The sequence below is a fragment of the Carcharodon carcharias genome, chromosome 10 (assembly GCF_017639515.1).
Source record: "Carcharodon carcharias isolate sCarCar2 chromosome 10, sCarCar2.pri, whole genome shotgun sequence".
NCBI lineage: Eukaryota > Metazoa > Chordata > Chondrichthyes > Lamniformes > Lamnidae > Carcharodon > Carcharodon carcharias.
In genome coordinates, this window is record NC_054476.1 from 118,127,466 (window position 1) to 118,149,921 (window position 22,456).

Genomic DNA, 22,456 nt, shown 5'->3' on the forward strand with positions numbered 1-22,456 from the left:
GAGCTCAAGACCTAAAGTTGTTGAATTCAATATTCAGTCCGGAAGGCTGTAAAGTGACTAGTCGGAAGATGAGGTGCTGTTCCTCCAGTTTCCATTGGGCTTCACTGGAACAATGCAGCAGGCCAAGGACAGACATGTGGGCAAGAGAGCCGGGTGGAGTGTTAAAATGGCAAGCCACAGGGAGGTTTGGGTCATTCTTGCGGACAGACCGCAGGTGTTCTGCAAAGCGGTCGCCCAGTTTACGTTTGGTCTCTCCAATGTAGAGGAGACTGCATTGGGAGCAACGAATACAGTAGACTAAGTTGGGGGAAATGCAAGTGAAATACTGCTTCACTTGAAAGGAGTGTTTGGGCCCTTGGTCGGTGAGGAGAGAGGAAGTGAAGGGGCAGGTGTTACATCTTTTGCGTGGGCATGGGGAGGTGCCATAGGTGGGGGCTGAGGAGTAGGGGGTGATGGAGGAATGGACAAGGGTGTCCCGGAGGGAACGATCCCTACGGAATGCCGACGGGGGTGAAGGGAAGATGTGTTTGGTGGTGGCATCATGCTGGAGTTAGCGGAATTGGCGGAGGATGATCCTTTGAATGCGGAGGCTGGTGGGGTGATAAGTGAGGACAAGGGGGACCCTATCATGTTTCTGGGAGGGAGGAGAAGGCGTGAGAGCGGATGCGCGGGAGATGGGCCGGACACGGTTGAGGGCCCTGTCAACGACCGTGGGTGGAAAACCTTCGTTAAGGAAGAAGGAGGACATGTCAGAGGAACTGTTTTTGAAGGTAGCATCATCGGAACAGATGTGACGGAGGCGAAGGAACTGAGAGAATGGGATGGAGTCCTTACAGGAAGCGGGGTGTGAGGAGCTGTAGTCGAGGTAGTTGTGGGAGTGGGTAGGCTTGTAATGGATATTGATGGACAGTCTATCACCAGAGATTGAGACAGAGAGGTCAAGGAAGGGAAGGGAAATGTCAGAGATGGACCACGTGAACATGATGGAGGGGTGGAGATTGGAAGCAAAATTAATAAATTTTTCCAAGTCCCGACGAGAGCATGAAGCAGCACCGAAGTAATCATCGATGTACCGGAGAAAGAGCTGTGGAAGGGGGCCGGAGTAGGACTGGAACAAGGAATGTTCCACATACCCCATAAAGAGACAGGCATAGCTGGGGCCCATGCGGGTACCCATAGCCACACCTTTTATTTGGAGGAAGTGAGAGGAGTTGGAGGAGAAATTGTTCAGTGTGAGAACAAGTTCAGCCAGACGGAGGAGAGTAATGGTGGATGGGGATTGTTCGGGCCTCTGATCGAGGAAGAAGCTAAGGGCCCTCAGACCATCCTGGTGGGGGATGGAGGTGTAGAGGGATTGGACGTCCATGGTGAAGGGGAAGCAGTTGGGGCCAGGGAACTGGAAATTGTCGATGTGACATAGGGTGTCAGAGGAATCACAGATGTAGGTGGGAAGAGACTGGACAAGGGGAGAGAGAAGGGAGTCAAGATAATGAGAAATTAGTTCTGTAGGGCAGGAGCAAGCTGACACGATCGGTCTACCAGGACAGTTCTGTTTGTGGAGTTTGGGTAGGAGGTAGAAGCAGGCCGTCCGAGGTTGGGCGACTATCAGGTTGGAAGCTGTGGGAGGAAGATCCCCAGAGGAGATGAGGTCATTGACAGTCCTGGAAACAATGGCTTGATGTTCAGTGGTGAGGTCATGGTCCAGGGAGAGGTAGGAGGAAGTGTCTGCAAGTTGACGCTCAGCCTCCACGAGGTAGAGGTCAGTGCGCCAGACAACAACAGTACCACCCTTGTCAGCGGGTTTGATGACAATGTCAGGGTTGGACCTGAGAGAACGGAGTGCAGTAAGTTCAGAGAGATAGAGATTAGAATGGGTGAGAGGAGCAGAGAAATTGAGACGACGAATGTTGCGCCGACAGTTCTCAATGAAAAGATCAAGAGAAGGTAAGAATCCAGAGGGAGGGGTCCAGGTGGAGGGAGAATATTGGAGGTGGGTAAAAGGATCCGTTGAACGGGGAGAGGATTCCTGCCCAAACAAGTGAGCCCGGAGACGAAGACAGCGGAAGAAGAGTTCAGCATCGTGCCAAGCCCGAAATTCATTGAGATGAGGGCGTAAGGGTATGAAACTAAGTCCTTTGCTAAGCACTGAACATTCAGCGTTGGAGAGGGGAAGGTCAGTGGGTATAGTGAATACACAGCTGGGGCTGGGATTGGAAGACAGGATGGGGACGGAGGGACAGATAATACTAGCAGCAACTTATCTCTGTCTAAAGGGATTGATGATTGCTTAGCACTAACATGCTACTTCAGCATTTGTCAACCTAATGTGTTCTGGTTGATTCCCTTTCTACTTCAGAGACAGGCAAAGTTTGTGTTTTTCACTCCATATTTCTTGAAAGACACTCAGACAAGGAACATATCACACGAGGCAGCTTCTTATAAATTGCATCTCTTGCAGTACGATCTTGTTCGTTACTCAAATGATAACCTCTCAAAGATCAGAGAACCCTCATGTAGATTGTCCCTTGTATTTGTTGGATTGGCCCATAAGTCAGTATTAATTAATAACCATGTTTGATCTCGGTTTTCTTGGGCCTTTAGAAGAATGTGGTGTATAAGCAGTAACTTCTCTACGTTATGTTTAATCATGCTATTTCAACAAAATCAGTATTCTGCAAAGAACTGGACATACCACCCTTTGTGTAAAAGAAATGTGGTTTCTCACTCTCTATTTAATTCATTGTGGTTCCAGTACCTAGGTTTGTACAAATTAATTTGCCCATTTAATGAGTTGAGTCAAGGTGTGTTGAAGGGTCATGAGGACTCGAAACATCAACTCTTTTCCTCTCCACCAATGCGGCCAGACCTGCTGAGTTTTTCCAGGTAATTCTGTTTTTGTTGTGGAGCTTTACTAGATGGTTTTAGGAAATTGTTGTTAAGGCAGCATAGTAACTGTTTCGGGCTGTGTGGAAGGAGAGTGAAGGGAGATTTTAATTTCTTACTTTGGGACTACGCACATTACACCAATTTTTCTAATTTTTTTACACCTGCCATCCTTTCGCGTAGCTTAGTAAAAATGCATGCATTTTTTGTTTTCTGGGCATTATGCTTATTAGAGTTTTGTTTTAACCACGCAAATTTATTTTGTGTAATGTTCCTAGCACAGCCAGGTGATACAACCTGAACTAAATGGTAGATCTTGTGGTATAATGTTCAAACCTCATGTGCCACCCAGTTCTCAACAATCACCTCAATTTTAATTGTTACAACACCTTTGAGTTACTGGATATGCTTTCTCTGGCTTTGGCAAATACTGACAAATAAGATAATATATCACGTCCCCTCTCTGTCAAAGTGGGTCATCACTTGAGTCGGTGCATTGTTCCACCTTCATTCTTTTTTGATCTGCATCCAAGCTAGTTTCAGAATAGCATAATAACATTGTGCGTAACGTGCCGAGTGCCAAGCCTACTTGCCTTTATTGTTCCACCCTTTAGCATGTATAGATAGGATACTGGTACAGCCATTTGTAAGGGCGCGCACCATGTAATTGTGCAGGGCGGGCACTGTGTAATTGTGCAGTCAGGTATTATGAACTAAAAGATGATGAATCACTTAAAATCATTGCAGCACAGAAGGACCCACAATTGTTTCTGCTGGATCTTTGAGCTAGCCACTTAGTCCCAAATCCCAGTCATTTCTCTGTAGCCGTTACCTTTTATTTTTCAAGTAGTTATCCATTCCCTTTTTAAAAACTATTATGGATTCTCCCTCCACCACTGTATCTGTTGGGGCATTCCATGTCCTCTAACAACTTTTTGTGCATTTTTAAAAAAAAAAGTCCCCTAACTCTCCTTGCCTTTTCATAAAGATCTTAAATTTTACTCTCAGACTTACTGATAATTGGAAATTGCTTTTTCATGTTTGTCATGTCAGTAACTTATATATAGGGCCTTTTAATGGCAATTATTTCAAAGAGAAATTAACTTTACACATTTGCCTGAAAATGGTCGACTTATGAGCACCTTCCAGATAAATCACATGGCTTTGCAAAATGAATTAATTTAAACTTCCCACTTATTGTAAACAAAGAATTCCAAATTCCAAAGACAGTATTGTGGCTGCTCACTTAACTATTTTTGGGAAATCTATGTTGGTAGCTCCATGTCACAAATACTATAGGTGGTGCTTGGTAGATCAGTCTATTTTGGTTAAAGTTAAGTACTTTAGGCAAGATTGTTCCAAATAATTGAGGATTCTAGATCATAATCAGATTCATCTTCATTTCATGTTGAATATGGAGACATAACTAGTTTGAAGGAGTATGGTAGTTTATGCAAGAATAATAGTAGTTCTTCAAAACGATGCTAGTATTTTGTCAGGGGGCTTATCTGAAAAGAGGTGATCAATCGAAGTAAAAGGTAAAATATAGACATTTGTTTAGTATTTGGAGAAGTTAAAACAATTGAAAATTTGATCTAGTTTTAATTTTAAATCTGTTTTGTGTTGAAGTTGATGTTTAGTGATTTTAAGGCTTGATTAAATGTTTTTGTATCAAATATGATACTGACATAACATGCTGTATTTACAATAGGTTAAGCCTCCTGCTAATGCACTCAGGAAATATGCTGGAAGGCCATATCACAAAATAGTGCACACTAACCTAAGATTTTCCATCTATTGAAATTATAAACATAAAAGATCACAGTTTATGCTACGAGCAATTCAGCAAAAATTTACACCTAACGGTATTTGAAGAAAACCTTTTAAAGTTTTCTCAGGTGGCAGTGGTATCTACCTTCAATGTATCATTTTAGGCGTACCCCGCTGGTGCTGCCTTTACATGTCCTAAATATATATAAAAATTATTTTATATTTGTTCCTAAAAGGTAAACTTTGCATCAAAAGGCCTATTTGGGAAGGCAAGGGTTTATATCAGCAACAATGTTTGGATGTATTAGCCTAATTATGGATCATGTAATGAAATGTGTAGGTTTACATTTGCCTATCACTTTTTGTATATTAGCAATTCTACTTCCCGATTTGCCTATCTTGCACATTTCATTGTCCCTATTGTTGTCTTCCTACCACATTTTCTAGAGTGCTCTGCTGCTGAAAAGAATGGAGGGATGATATTGGTTTAGCTGTAAGAGACAGAGGGTGATGACAGAAGGCTGCTTTAGTAACTGGAAGCCAGTGTCCAGTGGCGTACCACAGGGATCTGTGATGGGTCCCCTATTATTCGTCATTTATGTAAACGACATAGATGACTATGTGGGGGGTAAAAATAGTAAGTTTGCAGATGACACACAGATTGGCTGGGTGGTTAACAGTGAGGTGGTGTGTCTTGGGCTACAGGAAGATATAGATGGGATGGTCAAATAGGCAGATAAGTGGCAGATGGAATTTAACCCTGAAAAGTGTGAGTGATGCACTTTGGAAGGAGTAATTTGACAAGGAAGTATTCAATGAACGGCATGACACTGGGAAGTTCTGAGGAACAAAGGGACCTTAGCGTGTGTGTCCATAGATCTCTGAAGACGGAGGGGCATGTTAGTGGGGTGGTGAAAAAGGCATATGGGGCACTTGCCTTTATCAATTGAGGCAGAGATTACAAAAGTAGGGAGGTCATGTTGGAGTTGAAAAAACCTTGTTGAGCCCACAGCTGGAGTACTGCGTGCAGTTCTGGTCGCCACATTATAGGAAGGATGTGATTGCACTAGAAGGGGTGCAGAGGAAATTCACCAGGATGTTGCCTGGGATGAAACATTTAAGTTATGAACAGAGGTTGGATAGACTTGGGTTGTTTTTGTTGGAGCAGAGAAGACTGAAGTACAACCTGATCGAGGTGTACAAGATTATGAGGGGCATGGACAAGGTGGATAGGGAGCAGCTGTTCTCCTTAGTTGAAGGGTCAGTCACGAGGGGCAGGAGGTTTAGGGGGATGTGAGGAAAAACTTTTTTACCCAGAGAGTGGTGACGATCTGGAATGCACTGCCTGGGAGGGTGGTGGAGGCGGGTTGCCTCACATCCTTTAAAAAGTACCTGGATGAGCACTTGGCATGTCATAACATTCAAGGCTATGGGCTAAGTGCTTGGGATTAGGTAGGTAGGTCAGGTGTTTCTCAGGTGTCGGTGCAGACTTGATGGGCCAAAGGGCCTCTTCACTGTGAGATTCTGAGATTATTGCTGAGCGTCATAGGATTAATTGCTCATCTATGTTGATTCATGTTAGCTCAGCCAGGTCATCACAGGGAAATGGTAACGTAGTAACGTGACTGAGTTAGTAATCCAGAGGCCTCGGCTAATGCTCGGGAGGCATGGGTTCAAATCCCACCATGGTAGAAAGTGGAATTTAAATTTAATTAATCTGGAATATAAAGCTAGCCTCATCTGATTCACAGATGTCCTCTAGGGAAGGAAATCTGCCATCTGTAACTGGTCTGGCTTACATGTGACACCAGATCCTTTGCAATGTTGTTGACTCTAACCTGTCCCCTGAAATGGTCTAGCAAGCCACTCAGCTCAAAGGCAATTGGTGATGGGCAACAAATGCTGGCCTTGCCATTAATGCTCACATCCCCATGAAAAAGTAAAGAAAAATAGTAAGTTAAAATGGACCTAAGTATCATTTAGGCTAAAGAAAAGATTTTAAAAAGGCTTCTAATTGCCATCCATAACTCCTGCTGAAAGGTTTGTCCATAGATATTGGGAGAGGGAAGGATTGTAATGCTCTGACAATCAGAATGTTTTGCCTTCCATTTGCACAGCATATTTTATTTAGACTGATCTCTCGAATATGACAATATTGAAATCTTTATTCCTTTAAACTCAAGTGCTTTGCTTGTACTGTGGAATTAAAGCTTGATAAAATATGTTCAAGTCCACATTCCACATGTGGAAAGTTTTTTTCAGTGAATATTTGGTGCGAGAAAGTGTGCAGAGACTAAGTGAAAACAAGTCTCCATTTCCGACTCCTGTCACAGAGATAGCTGGCCTCCTAACTGGGCACCCAATTAGCAATGAGTTTTGATAAATCTGTTTATTATCTTTATTTTTTGAAAGATCTAGCCTGTATCTTTTCACATGGTGTATAAATGAACTTAGAATTCTATTTCAACGTTTTGGGTGCATTTTTTGGTCCGTTTTATAAACTGATGTTTTGTAAGACATAATATGGAGTATGTAATTGTGTTGTGTCATGCAGAATGTGAAGGAAAATCACTTTACCCAGTAAGTTTGGTTCACTTCAGTTTAAGAAGGCACTTTGGAGGAGGGACGAGGACCGGAAAGAGAACTGACATCAGATCATGACTACGTAACAGGAATTTTGTGGGCTGCCAGCTGTAATCGTATGCATCGGATACTTTAGCTTCCTCTTTTGTGTGGTTTTCTTCTGGGGTTTCCCCACCAACTTATGAACCCATGTGAGTTTGGTCACTGTAGACACATTTAGAGGGAGTGGTTTCTTCACAGTATATATACTCAGTTTTTTTTTTAAGTACATACATATAGGTATTCTGACAGTTGGACTGATCTTGTTCCACACATTGCTTTCTCAAGTCAATACACTAAGCCAAGGTTGTTTAGATGGTATACTCGTTGTGGATCTGTGGCATGACATGATAATAAGGGCATGTGCTTGATATAAAAACTTTCCCTTAAAATGAGAAAATACTCGAGGATTATATGAAGAATGGTGACAACAGCACGTGTGGTGAGTAATAGTTTTACTTGATTAATTAAGGACAAGATCTTCAAGATCTTACACAAACTTGTGTTGTATTTTTGCAGTGAATCTTGAAATATCTGAATAATCTAGCATTTATGTATAGGAATATTTTTGTCTGATTTCCCTGCTGTGAAGCACCTTGGGACATTATGCTATGTCAAAGATGCAAGTTATTGTTGAAATGGTACAATAGGAACGTTTTCAATTGAATTGGCTTAATGATTCACAGTTCATGTATACGTATAATAATAGTGAATAACGTACTTTTTAGAGTTCTTATCAACCTTACCCCATTTTTCTTTTACTATTTGGACTTAATTTCACTATTTTTGACCAATGGTCAGCTTTCAGTTGGCAAGATGTTCTTTGACCCAAACCCCAACATTGTGTGAAGTATCCGAGATAATGGATTACAGGTTGATCTTTTTATTAATCATTGACTTGTGTACAGGATCCCACCACGTATCCCTAAACTCTTAAAATCAGCAGCAAAACACCATATTGATAGTGTTGTTCAGTTAAACTACTGATGAGATTGTACAGAGGCATAAAGTAGATTAGCAGATTAGGTATTTTGGAACACCTCACTTTATACCATGTATTCCAAAACAAATGTTTTAAAAGTTTAGCAGAGCAGCTCAATAACTTGGGGTAATAGGATCCCATGACTAAAAGTATTACATTAAAATACATAAACACTGTATTTCACAATTAAGAACTTCAATCAAAATAGGTTCCAAATGAATCTGGGAGTCCCTCAGGCTGTCAATCAATACCAGTATCAAAGATGTTCATGCCATGGCAGCAGCTGGATTATATACTAACTTGCATCTTATTCAAATGTTGCACCAGCAGTCAGCATCTTGGCATAAATATGGGTGTAGCATAAATAGAGGATCTTAAGACTTAGCATGTAGCCTGTGCCCTGTGGACAGCATGACTTTGGCATTATCTGGTGGGAAAATAAGGCTAGAATCTTCTAAAATAGTTCCAAGCCTCATGCATTTTTGAGTAGAATAGAAGCAGGTGTTTTTTTTTAAAGATTGTTCCAAAGCATATTAACCTTTCTTCAGTAAGGAGGAACAAACACCTTTAAATTGTTACAGTACTAGATCTAGTTAAACTTCATATGGAAAGTTGTTAACTTAGTTCAAATAAGGATGAACAAAGTATGCTATTTGGTATAAAGGAGCAAAATTATCAGGCTAATTTCTCCAAGTGAAGTGTCCAGTGATATCTGTATTTGTTGTTAAAGCAAAAATAAGTGGAAGTATCAAAATTTGGTAAAGGTTAATAATTCTGTGATTTTTTTTTCCAAAATGCGATTCAGTTCATATTTAATTTTTTTAGATGGTGAGATAGCTATTATACTTCAGAATACCAGATACTGAAGGATAGAACTGGAGCCAATCTTCACACTTTTATGTTTGTTTACAGAGTTACACATTATAAGCATACACCTCCTCACCCAACAACCACGGTTTTAGTCTTTTTCAAGGAATTCAAGTAAATCACCAGTTAATGTATGTATACTATTAAACACAATACATATACAATTAACAATTGCTGCTTTAAAGATCTTTGAACAAGACAGATGCCAAAAATCAAAATGCAGTTTCAAAGTAACTTGATATTTTTGAAAAAGATTCAATAAATGCCAACATTCACCTAATCAGTGGGACATTGTTTTTGATGCCTTTGTCATTATCTTAAACTGTCATTTTAACATCTCTAGCATTGGCATCCATCCTACCAGGGATTTAATGCAAGAAATTCTTTTTGTTACATCAGTCAAAAATGCAATGGGAAAGAATGGTTTAGTGTAGAACTAAGACACTTTAATGGTGGTGTTTCATTGACAAGGCAACATATGTGTGTCTAATGTTTTTACATATGACTTGATTTTGCTTCACCCTTTGTGCAGGTGATACTTTTGGAGCTAAATAGCTCTCTACAGCTTTCCTTTACTGTAGCTGAAAGGACTATCTTGTTAAAACTAGGATATAAAAATGTTGGTCTTAAATTTTTCACTAGTTGTGTTAGAATCATACAGCACAGACAGAGATCATTTGGTCCACTATTTCTATACCAGCTCTTAGAAAAAGCTATTGAAATACGCCTATGACCCAGCAAATTTTTCTTTTTTTCACATAGGACCCAATTTCCTATTGAAAACTATTATTGAATCTCCTGCCACTCTTTCAATTAGTGCCTGTCAATTCATTGCTTGCTGTGTAAAAGGATTTCTCCTCATCTCCACCCTGGATTTTTTACTGAGGATTTTTTCCATGTCACTTTAAATGTTGTTTACTGTTCCTATTTTATGCATCATAGTTCATCAAGAATGTGATTAATTTAAATGCTTGATAATTTGATTAGCTAATACTTTTTTTTAAAAAGTGAAATTAGAAAGGCTTAGGAAATGTAAGTGGCAGAGCTGCTATTGGTGTTATATGACCTTCATTTTTTTCCTTTTTGTTGTGAAGTATGGGATTTCCCTGAGGAAATTCTGGGGAATTTCAATGTTTTCTACGCTGTCAAGGTGAATAATTCCTCTTGTGAAATATGTCTCTGTAATAGCATTGGTTGAATTTATGTCATATCAATTTTGTTTTGTTCAGCACTGGTCTATGTGTTCAAAAAGGTAAAATATTAAAAAATGTTCTCTTGTATTTTTATCTTAGCATTTAAAATAAGTGAGTAGTCTCAAGATTGCAAATGTTGTTGCCTTCAGGTTGTAGAATTCCATGACAAATTAAATATTGCAGCACTTAAGATTATGTGACCATTCCAGACTGAATCCTCAACAATCCTATGGCACTTCATCGCACAGAAAATATATACCCCCTCCCAGGAACAGTTGGAGAACAGCCAATAATAGAAAGCAATCCATGTGAAAGCCTGCAAATGTAAACGATGAATTTCAAAAAAATTAAATCCCATAATTACTGTATCCCTTCTGTGAATGCACAATTCTTTGCTCTAAAGTAAACAATTCCCCTCCCTTCCCCGACTCCATTCTAATCAAAGATGATTGTTGCCCCCACCCTATTAAGCATTTATGGAAGATTCCATCAGCTACCACGAAGCAGTATTTGTGACAGCTCCCATTAGCCCCACAAAGGATTTTGATAACCTCTTCTCCCGCCAACATCCATAAAGTAAAGTTATTTGAAAACTATCCACTCTACAGGCAAAAGTAAATCAGTCCCCACGCTGAACAGTCAGAAAGATGTTCATTACACACACACGCGCAGACGCACGCGCGCACATCCACCTCCACGCGCGCGCGGACACATCTCCACCTCCCACGCGGGCGCGGACACATCTCCACCTCCCACGCGGGCGCGGACACATCTCCACCTCCCGCGCGCGCGCGGACACATCTCCACCTCCCGCGCGCGCGCGGACACATCTCCACCTCCGGCGCGCGCGCGGACACATCTCCACCTCCGGCGCGCGCGCGGACACATCTCCACGCCCCACGCGCGCGCGGACACACCTCCACCCCCCCACGCGCGCGCGGACACACCTCCACCCCCCCACTCGAGCGCAGATACACCTCCACCCCCACGCGCGCACACCACCCACACGCCTCCACCCACGCGCGCGCAGGCGTGCCTCCACCCACGCGCGCGCAGGCGCGCCTCCACCCAGAAGCGCGCAGGCGCGCCTCCACCCAGAAGCACGCAGGCGCGCCTCCACCCACCCACAGGCACTCGCACGCCTCCACCCACCCACAGGCACTCGCACGCCTCCACCCACCCACAGGCACTCGCACGCCTCCACCCACCCACAGGCACTCGCACGCCTCCACCCACCCACAGGCACTCGCACGCCTCCACCCACCCACAGGCACACGCACATCCTGTTTACTTGTATCCCACAACATGCAAACCACCTTCACCTGAATACAGATGTCTGCCTCACCTCCCTATGTCCAATGTCATGCAACATTGACATTTTTGGTGTTTGTGTAATGGTATGTACCTTTTGGTGCCATAATAGAGACGTTTTTGCCATTTCATCTGTTTCAGTTTACCTGTCCATATCATTGACTATGATTAGTTCATTAGTTTATAAAATGTTATCATTTCATTAAGAATTTTTGTGCGCCAATGCGTTTACATGATCATTTAAATTCTTGATCCAATTGGCAATCATAATCAGAGTTTTTATAATCAGAGTGAACTCTGAACTCAAAAACAGAATTACCTGGAAAAACTCAGCAGGTCTGGCAGCATTGGCGGAGAAGAAAAGTGTTGACGTTTCGAGTCCTCATGACCCTTCGACAGAACTTCAAGTTCTGTCGAACGGTCATGAGGACTCGAAACGTCAACTCTTTTCTTCTCCGCCGATGCTGCCAGAGCTGCTGAGTTTTTCCAGGTAATTCTGTTTTTGTTTTTGTTTTGGATTTCCAGCATCCGCAGTTTTTTTGTTTTTATCTCTATGTTTTGAACTCTGAACTGTTGGTTTGAATTATTTCATTGTATTGCAGCCTCCTCTGAGGTAAAGTTTAGCCCTCGCATATGAAGGTATGGCTGAAATGCAGAATCAGTGCAGTTAGTGAGTGATGGTCAAGCCTTCACCTGGAACTGACGGGATAGTAGGAGTCTGGAACTTGCTCCTTGAGGCTCATTCGGCGAAAGCTGCCCTCTGAGTAGGGTGACTTTCTCACACCCCCACTGGCACATTCACTGGCAGGGCTTGTAGGGAGTGCTAGTGCGTATCACTGACCTGCAACCCCGACTTTGAATAGAAATTTGAGAGCTATAGGACTTGGATTTCCATTGGTGTGGCTGTCATTTGGAATATCCAATCAAAGAATTATGCCTGTTAATACTGCTTAATGGCATGAATCTCCCAGCCTGCATTAAGATTTGTATCAACTATGCACCATTATAAAATGTGATGCTGCTGATCATGGATGTTCTATATTTCTCTTTGCACTTCCTTTCCCAAGAACTCTTTGGGTAGGTTTTTCAGGTTGATGAGAGGAAGTGTGGCCCGCTCGCCGTCACGTAAAATGACGAGGGGATATGTTGGGCTTGCATCCCAGCATCACCCGCGCCATTTAGATTTTCAGTTCAGCAGTCGCGCAGCCATTAAAAAACTAATTAACATGATTGATGGACCTGCCCGTCCAACCTTGTGGTTGGCGAGCAGGCTGGGAGCCTAGGCGGGCTTCGGAAAAAAACATGAAACCTCATCCACGGGTGGGATGAGGTTTCATGACGGTATTTAAATTTTAATTAAATGTTTAAATAAAAGTTATGGACATGTCCCAACTCATGTGACAATGTCAAAAGAGGGAACATGGCAGGGAAATTTTATCACCTTTATTGAAAGTTTTAAATTGGAGCCGACCTTCGAGGCAGCACTTTGCCTCAGGGAGATCTGTGCGCCCCCGCCCCCCCCACCATCACCCGACACCTGCACAGGGAGCGCACAGCACTTCCTGGCAGACGTCACGCTGGGTGGGCCTTAATTGGCCCGCCCACGTAAAATGGTGGCCCCGCCCAGTCCCGCATTTCCACCCCCCCCATTGGGGGGGGTGGAAATGCTGCCCTTAAAGTATATTAATAAGAGGGCATTGATTAACTGGCTATTGATCCACTATTTGAGGTTGAAATGAAAATATTACATACCAGAAACCTGATGCTTGATTTTGGGACAGGGATGGGAATTTTGCAGTTGGGGTACTGCTTGGCAGGCAATTGGTGTGGCATGGCCAACACAGCAATGGGACTTGCTGAGGTTTGGGGTGCAGGCGGAAAGGTTTTTGATGGGTCTCACATTTGTGGGGAGTGGAGTGTGGGGGCCATTGGAGAGTGCATTGGAGTGGTTGAGTCTAAAGGTAACAAAAAAAGCAAATTGATCTAATTCCTTTTGAAAATTCTGACAGCCAAAGCCCATTGTACACAAGGTCTACAATAAGTTATTTCCTGCCTGGTGCCTGACTACTCCATAAACCAATTATGAAGGAGGAAGTTCTAAAGAATATCTTGCATAACCCAGTACAGAAGAAAATAGAAAGCAAAAGCAGTGATGCATTTGAGTGCAAAAGTTGTTATGCCTCAAAACAATTGAGCTCATTAGGCATAAATAAATTACTCTTTTGTTTAACTTCATTACATAGATTCTAACAGTTCATTTCTTCATGAGGACAATATGGGTTCTTAGAAAATCAATGTCAAATGTGGAACTAAGCTACTAGCAGGAAAGTCCTCAAAATGAGCCCAGTTGTGTGATCTCAGTAGGGTTGGCAGGAAGGGAACTTCCACATCCTGAGCTCAGGAGCGAAAAAAAATCTGATCACTCTTCCCCAAATCTCTCCTGCAAAATGCATGGATTCAGGCACTGCCATGACGCTTCTCAAATCACTTGAGCAAGGATCATCACTTTGTGATAGGCATCCAAGTAACGATACCCAGCAAGACCAGATGGATATAAACGATTAAACTGTCTTCAGCACTGCCAAGAACTATCTCAAAGAAATTGAATGTAAATTTAATTTAAATTCTATTTGGTGTCATCTGTAACTCACTCCAGGACTTGAACATAAAAATTAAGGTTGACATTTGAGTACTGAAGGATTACTGACCTATCAGAGATGCCATCTTTCAAATGAAACATTAAACTGCGATCCTACCTGGCCCCTCGGGTAAAGGATGCCATGACACCTTTTCCAAAAAAAAAGTTATTTTTTTGTTCCTGACCAACAATTATCCCTCAATCAATATCACAAAAATAGATTATAAGGTCATAATCACATTGCTATTTGTAGGAGCTTGCTGCTTACAAATTAGCTGCCATGTTTTCTACATTGCAATACACACTGCACTTCAAAAGTCTTTCATTCTGTTCAGCCCTTTGGGGTGACTGGCATTTGTGAAAAATGCTTTATAAATGCAAGTCCTTCTTTGATGAATAGCTGACACTTGGATTGGTTAAAGATACCATAGAAAACTTTGGTGACTGCAGGCCACCTTAGATTTTTATCGTGAAACCCAGCTTAGCTGATGTCTGGATTGTATCTTACAACAAACTGTCACCACATGTCATGTTCAGCACTGTTGTTCTGCAATTAATCATGCATAATAGAAAAGGATCTCACCTGAAAATACATCAGTGTGTCTAATATCTGCATTGACCAGGCCTCCATTCTTGTGATTTTTTTTTTGTGGTATCCTAAAGGAACTTGGATAACCTTGAGAATTCCAGAGCCAGAATCAGGCACTGAATTATGATCATGATCCTCTTCATCAGCTCCACCTTAACTTTTAAAGTTCAGAGTAAAACTGCCTTCCATTTGGTTGCTCACGAATCCAAAAAAAATCATTTGAGCTAATCTTTAAGTCGCAGGAGCAGTAGTATAATAGAATTATATTCTGTTGCTATCCAAAATATTCTTCCTCCACTCACATAATTGATATACCTTGATTTAAAATTGAACCACAATTATGAAATAAACACAAGATGCTGGAAAATCTCAGGCCTGGCAGCATCTGTGGAGAGAGAAACAGAGTTAACATTTCGAGTCCAATATGATGATTCTTCAGAATTGAAGAAGAATCATATTTGACCCGAAGCGTTAACTGTTCCAAAGAAGAGTCATATTGGACTCCATATTAACTCTGTTTCCCTCCGCAAATGCTGCTAGACCTGCTGAGACCAGCACTTGTTTTTATTTCCAATCTCCAGCATGTGCCATATTTTGCTTTTATTTTAGTAATTATGAAGTATTTATTTTTAAAAAGCATTCATTTGTGATATTGAATTGTCCTCTTAAAAAACGATTATGCTTTTTTATATTAGAAAGAAATAATAGTGAAGAAATACCATTGCACTATGTTTGAAGCCACTGGGTTAGAAGCAACATTAAGTGGCATTGGAACTTGCTGGTTTTTGAATGTGTTACAAGTTGTATTTTACAGTTTTGAATGTTCAATTTTGCAGACAAGATGAGTGAATCCTGAGAAATGTTATATTGGGGATGTGACTCAAATATAGTTCATATTGCTAAGTTGAAAATATGGTAGGTTTGCGTGTAAAGATCTGGAGTGCCACCAGTTCTTGGTGGTTCAGAGCCAGTACTACTACTTCATTATTCTTGTTGTCCAGTGACCAGCTATGTTTAATTTCCCTAACTACTTCTTCCCCATTACTTGTCTCCACTAGCCCTACCCTGCTCTACATTACTTTTCAGAATATTAATTTCCAGGTATACAAGATCTTGCTGTGCATGACCTCACAATGGATAAATCCATCAATATTCAGATGCTGATAGAAATGTGGTGTGTGGATTAGCAAACCATGTACGTTTTTAGCATGCTGTTTCCAGAGCTAAGCTTCAAACATGGCATTCTATCCATTGCCAAGACTGTTTATATCCATTTCTACAGCATGACCCATCTCATCCACTCTGCTGTTGAAACCCATGTTCCCGCTTGCCATCTTTAGATATCTCAAGTCTTCCTTTCTGACCTCCCACCTTTTCATCGACTACAATTGTACAAAGCTCAGCCAAATATATCCTGCCCCACTTAGTGATTGTGCCAGTCTGTGGTGACATGCATTGCCCCTCTGTCTCCAACGTGTTGAATTTGAAGTCCAGGAGCAACCAGGTACACTGCAGGCCACAATATTTTCTGTTATTAGGATATAGTCAAGGGCTTTTGTTGTAAGATCTCAAACTGAACACATTAGACACTGCTCTTCTTCCAATTAGAGAAACACCTAAAAACTACTAATATTGTGGCAGAGAAGTATGAACCTAGTAAATTCACAATACTTTTTTGGGCTGGATTGGAATGTAGACAATCCATGTTTTGTTTCTCCCAAGATATGCATTGTATCTCTGCTGGTGCTAACCATATAAATGTGGGCAGAATATGGATGTTAGTTTGCGATGCTGACACAACCAAAGCAGAAGCAGTAACAGAGGCATTGAACATGGTTTAGTAATGTTAATTCATGTTAAGTACGAGGTGGCAAAGGGTCCAGTTTATTTCTGTCTACTTAAAATACAAGTTTGAATTTGTTTGTATTTTTTAAAATCTGGTTATGTACTTGCTTTTAAAATTGACTTGACTTAGCGCTCTCATATTATTACTACTACTATAACAGTCAAATCATGTTATGTAATTCTTATAGCACAACAAAATATCCCTTTAAAAGAATCCTCAAATATTGTTGAGGGGCAGAGGGGTGGAAACGTGCAAAAATATTCCTGTCAAAAGGGTTTACTTTGTAGTCAAGATTCCTTGTTATTGAATTGCAGATAACCATTTAATTTACCTAACTCTGAAAGATTTGAAAGCTAAAAAAAAATGCCTACTGTTGAATTACCTGGTATGCCAGTGCATCTGGCAACAGAGCACATGTAGAAAGTCAATTTCTTTAAAATGAAGATTTCTAAAACAGTAATTTTATAGCTATAAAATTCACTTTGCTAGTCTAGACAAATAGTTTTAAAATTCACTGTGTGTGCTAAGTATCTGCTTCTAAAATTCAGAAGGTTGAAGTATGTGGTCTCGTGAAGATTATTCTCTATGCATATTGTTGACTGGCCACATTCACTTTTCCAGCTTTACTTTTGGACCATAATTAAGATAAACTTGATCTAAATGTATTGCACCAGCCATTGGTAATTAGCTTTATCAACACCCTCAGAAATTTAAGCATGCTTTAATAGTGCAGTCTAAATTATTTTGTTTGCAAATCCGTGCACAGTAAATGTGTTTAATGCAATTTAAGCTTTTAGTTTGAGTTTGAAGTTTTGAAGTGTTTGGTCCATTCAAAATGAACTAATTTCAATAAATATTTATCAGAAGTTGTTTGAAATCCATCATCCACACTTGTATGAAGGTCTTGAAATTCCTTAGAACTCTTCAACCAATTATAACCTGGCACAATATATTTAGGAATTTAATCTTTATTTCACCCACTAACACACTGCTCAAGGATTGAGTCACCTCAAGTCCATTATTGATTTTTGATTAAGCTTCTACTGAAAGACATGTTTTCTACTGCAGATTGCCCTCTGCCACTCCACCTCCCACCCCTAAACAACAAGATTTTGCTGCAGCATACTGAAATCTTGTATGTTTCCCTGGCAAGCCATGCTTTCTTATTGTATCGCACAGATATTAGGATAGCAGATGCTATATTTATTTTCATGGCATCAAAAAAAAAATCAAATGCCATAATAATTACCAGATTGGTCTCCTGCCTATACTTTCTCAAGAGAATTCACCACAAAAGCCTATTTTAGAAATTTAGTTTTACATCTCTATTAATATTGCAAATATGTTTTATATCAAATATCTTTAACATTAAAAACTGTTGAAAACATTGTTTAAATAATCGTTTTTCAAACCACATTGGTCTGCCCAGTGTTAAAAGGAATGTGCAAGTTACAGAACCTGAGATTCAAAGCTAAGTATATGGAATAAAACTTTGTACCCTGAACAATATTTCCGTGTAAATTACTATTAAAGTGAAGCTATATGTGCTTCACAAGTTTCAGATCAAGTCATTAAAAACATGTGCGGCACCATGGTAGCTATGGCTGCTTAACGCTGTTTTTCATATTACATCAGTTCCATTTTTCAGTGCATGCTTGAATTTTTTTTAAATTCATTCCATGGATCTGGGTATCAAGAGCAAGGCCAGCTGTTGTTGCCCATCCCCATTTCCCTTTGAGAAGATGGTGATGACAACTGAGTAGTTTTCCAAGCCTTTTCAGAAGGCAGTTAAGAATCAAGCTCATCACTATGCGCCTGGAGTCACATATAGTTCAGTCTGGGTAAGGATAGCAAACTTCCTTCCCGAAAGGACGTTAGCGATCCAGTTGGGTCACAATACTGATTCTAGCTGCTGCTTCCAGATTTATTTAATTAACTGAATTTATATTCCCCAATTGCCATGATGGATTTGAACACGTCTCTGGATTATTAGTCTAAGCCTCTGGATTACTGGCCCAGTAAGTATGTAAGAAGAAAAAGATTGGTGAAGATGAACGTTGGTCCCTTAAAGTCTGAAACGTGAGAATTTATAATGGAACAAGGAAATGGCAGAGCAATTAAACAACTACTTTAGTTTTGTCTTCACGGAGGAAGACAGATAACTTTCCAGAAATGGTAGGGAACCAAGGGCCTAGTGAGAAGGAGGAATTGAAGGAAATTAGTATTACTAAATAAACAGTGCTGGAGAAATTAATGGGGTTCAAAGCTGATAAATCCCCAGGGCCTGATAATCTTCATCCCAGGGCACTAAAGGAGGTAGCCATGGAAATACTGGAAGCATTGGTTGTCATCTTGCAAAATTCTGTAGATTCTGGAACAGTCCTGGCAGATTGGAGGGTGGCAGATGTAGCCCCACTATTTAAAAAACGAGGGAGGGAAAAAATGGAATTACAGATTGGTTAGCCTAACGTCAGTGCGAGGGAAAATGCTAGAGTCTGTTATAAAGGATGTGCTAACAGGACACTCAGAAAATATCACTGGGATTAGACAAAATCAACAAGGATTTATGAAAGGGAAATCATGTTTGACAAACCTACTGGAGTTTTTTGAGGACGTAAGTAGCAGAATAGATAAGGGAGAACCAGTGGATGTGGTGTATTTGAATTTTCAGAAAATTTTGATTAAGTCCCACAGAGGTTAGAGTGCAGAATTAAAGCACGTGGGATTGGAAGTAACATAATGGCACGAACTAAGAATTGGTTAGCAGACAGGAAACAGTAGGAATAAATGGGTCTTTTTCGGAATGACAGGCAGTGACTAGTAGGGTACCGCAGGGATCAGTTCTTGGGCCCCACCTATGATTTGAATGAGGGAACCAAATGTAATATTTCCAAGTTTGCTGACGACGCAAAACGAAGTAGGAATTTGAGTGGTGAGGAGAATGTTAAGTGGCTTCAAGGCGATTTAGACAGATTGAGTGAATGGGCAAATACAAAACAGATGCAATATAATGTGGATAAGTGTGACGTTATCCACTTTGATAGGAAAAACAAAATGGCAGAGTATTATTTAAATGGTGATAGATTGGGAAATATTGATGTACAAAGGGACCTGAATGTCCTTGTATGCCAATCACTGAAAATAAGAATGCAGGTGCAGCAAGCAGTTAAAAAAGCAAATAGTATATTGGCCTTCATTGCAAGCGGACTTGAGTACAGGAGCAAGGCTGTCTTATTGCATCTATACAAGGCCTTGGTAGACCCTGGAGTATTGTGTGCAGTTTTGGTCTCCTTACCTAAGAAAGGATATACTTGCCATAGAGGGAGCGAGTGCAACAAAGGTTCACCAGACTGATTCCTGGGATGACAAGATTGTTGTATGAGGGGAGATTGGTCCAACCAGGCTTACATTCACTGGAGTTTAGAAGAATGAGAGGGGTTCTGATTGAAACATAAAATTCTGATGGGGCTGGACAGACTGGATGCAGGGATGGTGTTTCCTCTGGCTGGAGGATCTAGAACAAAGGGTCACATTCTCAGGATATGGGCTAGGCCATTTAGGACTGAGATGAGAAACTTCTTCATTCAGAGGGTGGTGATCCTGTGGCATTCTGTACCACAGAGGGTTGTCACTGAATATATTTAAGAAGGCAATAGATTTCTAGACTCTAAAGGCGTCGAGGGGTATGGGAAGAAAGCAGGAGTATGACATTGAGATAGAGGATTAGCCATTATCATATTGAATGGCGGAGCAGGCTCAAAGGGCTGAATGACCACCACCTATTTTTTTTTTCTATGTAACATAACCAATGTGCTACTGCACCCTCCTATAAAAGTGATTATGATTACTTTGTAGATTTTGTAGATACAATTCTAGTTTAAAATTTTGCTTTTATTTCAGGGAGAAAAGGTAAATTATGAGAAGTTCAAGAATTGGCTCCTTCAGAATAAGGATGCATTCACATTTGCTCGATGGCTACTGTCGGGGGGAGTGTGTGTCACCCTTACTGATGATAGTGATACACCTACCTTCTATCAAACTCTGGCTGGAGTCACTCATTGTAAGTATTTTTTTCAAAAATATGATGAATCAATGATTGAATTAAGTCTGCTGATGTCCAAGTGCATTGACATCTACGATGATTTTTGAAGTGTTAGCCTTTATTAAAGTCAACATGCAGGCCTTTTTCTTTCTGTGAAGGGTCGCATTGATTTACAAGCTTTTTGTTACTACATGCTGCTTGCTGTTTTCTGTTGTTTTCTCTACAAACAGCTAGCTGAAAAGGAGGTCAGCATTTGTTCATCATAACACAGAGTAAATGTGGCTAGAGTTAACCCAAGGAAGGAGGCGTAAAAGTTCCCCTCCAGTGATATCAGAAGTGGGTCTATTGCCCATGATCTACTTCTCCTGGGTGACTTTCACTTCCCATTAGGGATATCAATGAAACAAGATGTCAGTGTGCTGAGTGTCATATTTATTAAGAACACAATGCTTCTTGCTGCTCATTGACACAAAATTTGAGCATCTGACAATGGTAGTAAAATACAGGCATTCTACTTGTATCTTTTCAGCAAATTTTAATGTTCACTTTTTAATTTACACAAAGAATGGGGAAAAATGGGTGTGTGGTGGAAATGTCTTCAAAAAACAAAGCTAATTTTTTGTCTCGTTGAATTAATGGGATGTTTGTAGTCTACGCCAATGGAAATGCATCTAATTTCCAAAGAAAATTGAATAATCTTGAGAGAGATTCTGTCAGTACATATCTTGTAAGCTTTTAATTGAAGTGAAAATTTTTGTGCACCAATGTTATTCTACTTCAGTAAAAGAAAGTCCAACTGACATGTTAATATGTGCTAGAACATGAGTGACCTTGAAATGTTGACACACTTTTCAGGAATACAAAAAATTTAACACATATAACACCTGCAAAATCCATATTGATCAATTAGAGGTTGAACATTCTAAAGTGACTTTGAAACCAACATAATTTGTTTGGTCAAAGGTGGTTGTAAATAAATAAGTCTTTGAAGTTAGTGTGCAAGATCCTTGTCTATTATGAAAACAGACTTTTGAGTGGCTCAGTTGGAGATTGCAAACCAGATGGAGATAAGAGTAGCCATCGCAGTAAAGTTGAGATTGTAAGTCTAGTAAACAGCGAAGAAGGTAGTAATAGATTTTAAGAGGGCATAGACAAATTGGTTGAATGGGCCAAAATGTGACAGATGAATCTCAAGGCAGAAACGCGTGAGATGATATGTTTTAGTAGGAAGAATGAGGAGAGACAATACAAGTTGAATGGTAAAATGTTAAAGAGGCTGCAAGGACAGAAAGATCTGGTTGATATTGGTTGTGCACAAATCTTTGAGGGTGATGGGGCAGGTTAACAAAGCAAGTGGGATTCTGGGTTTTATAAATAGATGCACATAGTATTAAAAAAAAGCTTAATTCCATATAAAACACTAGTTCAGATTCAGCAGGAGTATTGTATCCAATTCTGTGTGCCACAATATAGTAAAAATGAGAGGATACAGAAGAGATTTACTAGGATTGTTCCAGGGATGAGGGATTACAGGTATATGGATTAACTAGAGAAGGTGGAGTTGTTATTCTTGAAACTGAGAAGAATGGGAGATTTGATGGAGGTGTAAAAAAATAATTAGAGTTTAGATAAAAGGAAGTAAAGAGAAACTGTTCCCAGTGGCTGGAAGGTCGATAACCAGAGGCACAGATTTAAGATGATTAGCAAAGAATT

General features: G+C 40.5%; 1 protein-coding gene across 2 annotated transcripts in view; it reads left to right on the forward strand.

Moving 5' to 3' along the window:
- Positions 1-22,456, forward strand: part of usp32 (ubiquitin specific peptidase 32) — a 259,887-nt gene that overhangs the window by 121,863 nt on the left and 115,568 nt on the right. For both annotated transcript variants that reach the window (XM_041197547.1, XM_041197548.1), the window contains exon 5: positions 20,602-20,761. In XM_041197547.1, coding sequence (XP_041053481.1) covers positions 20,602-20,761 — 160 coding nt within the window. The remainder of the gene's footprint in view (positions 1-20,601; positions 20,762-22,456) is intronic.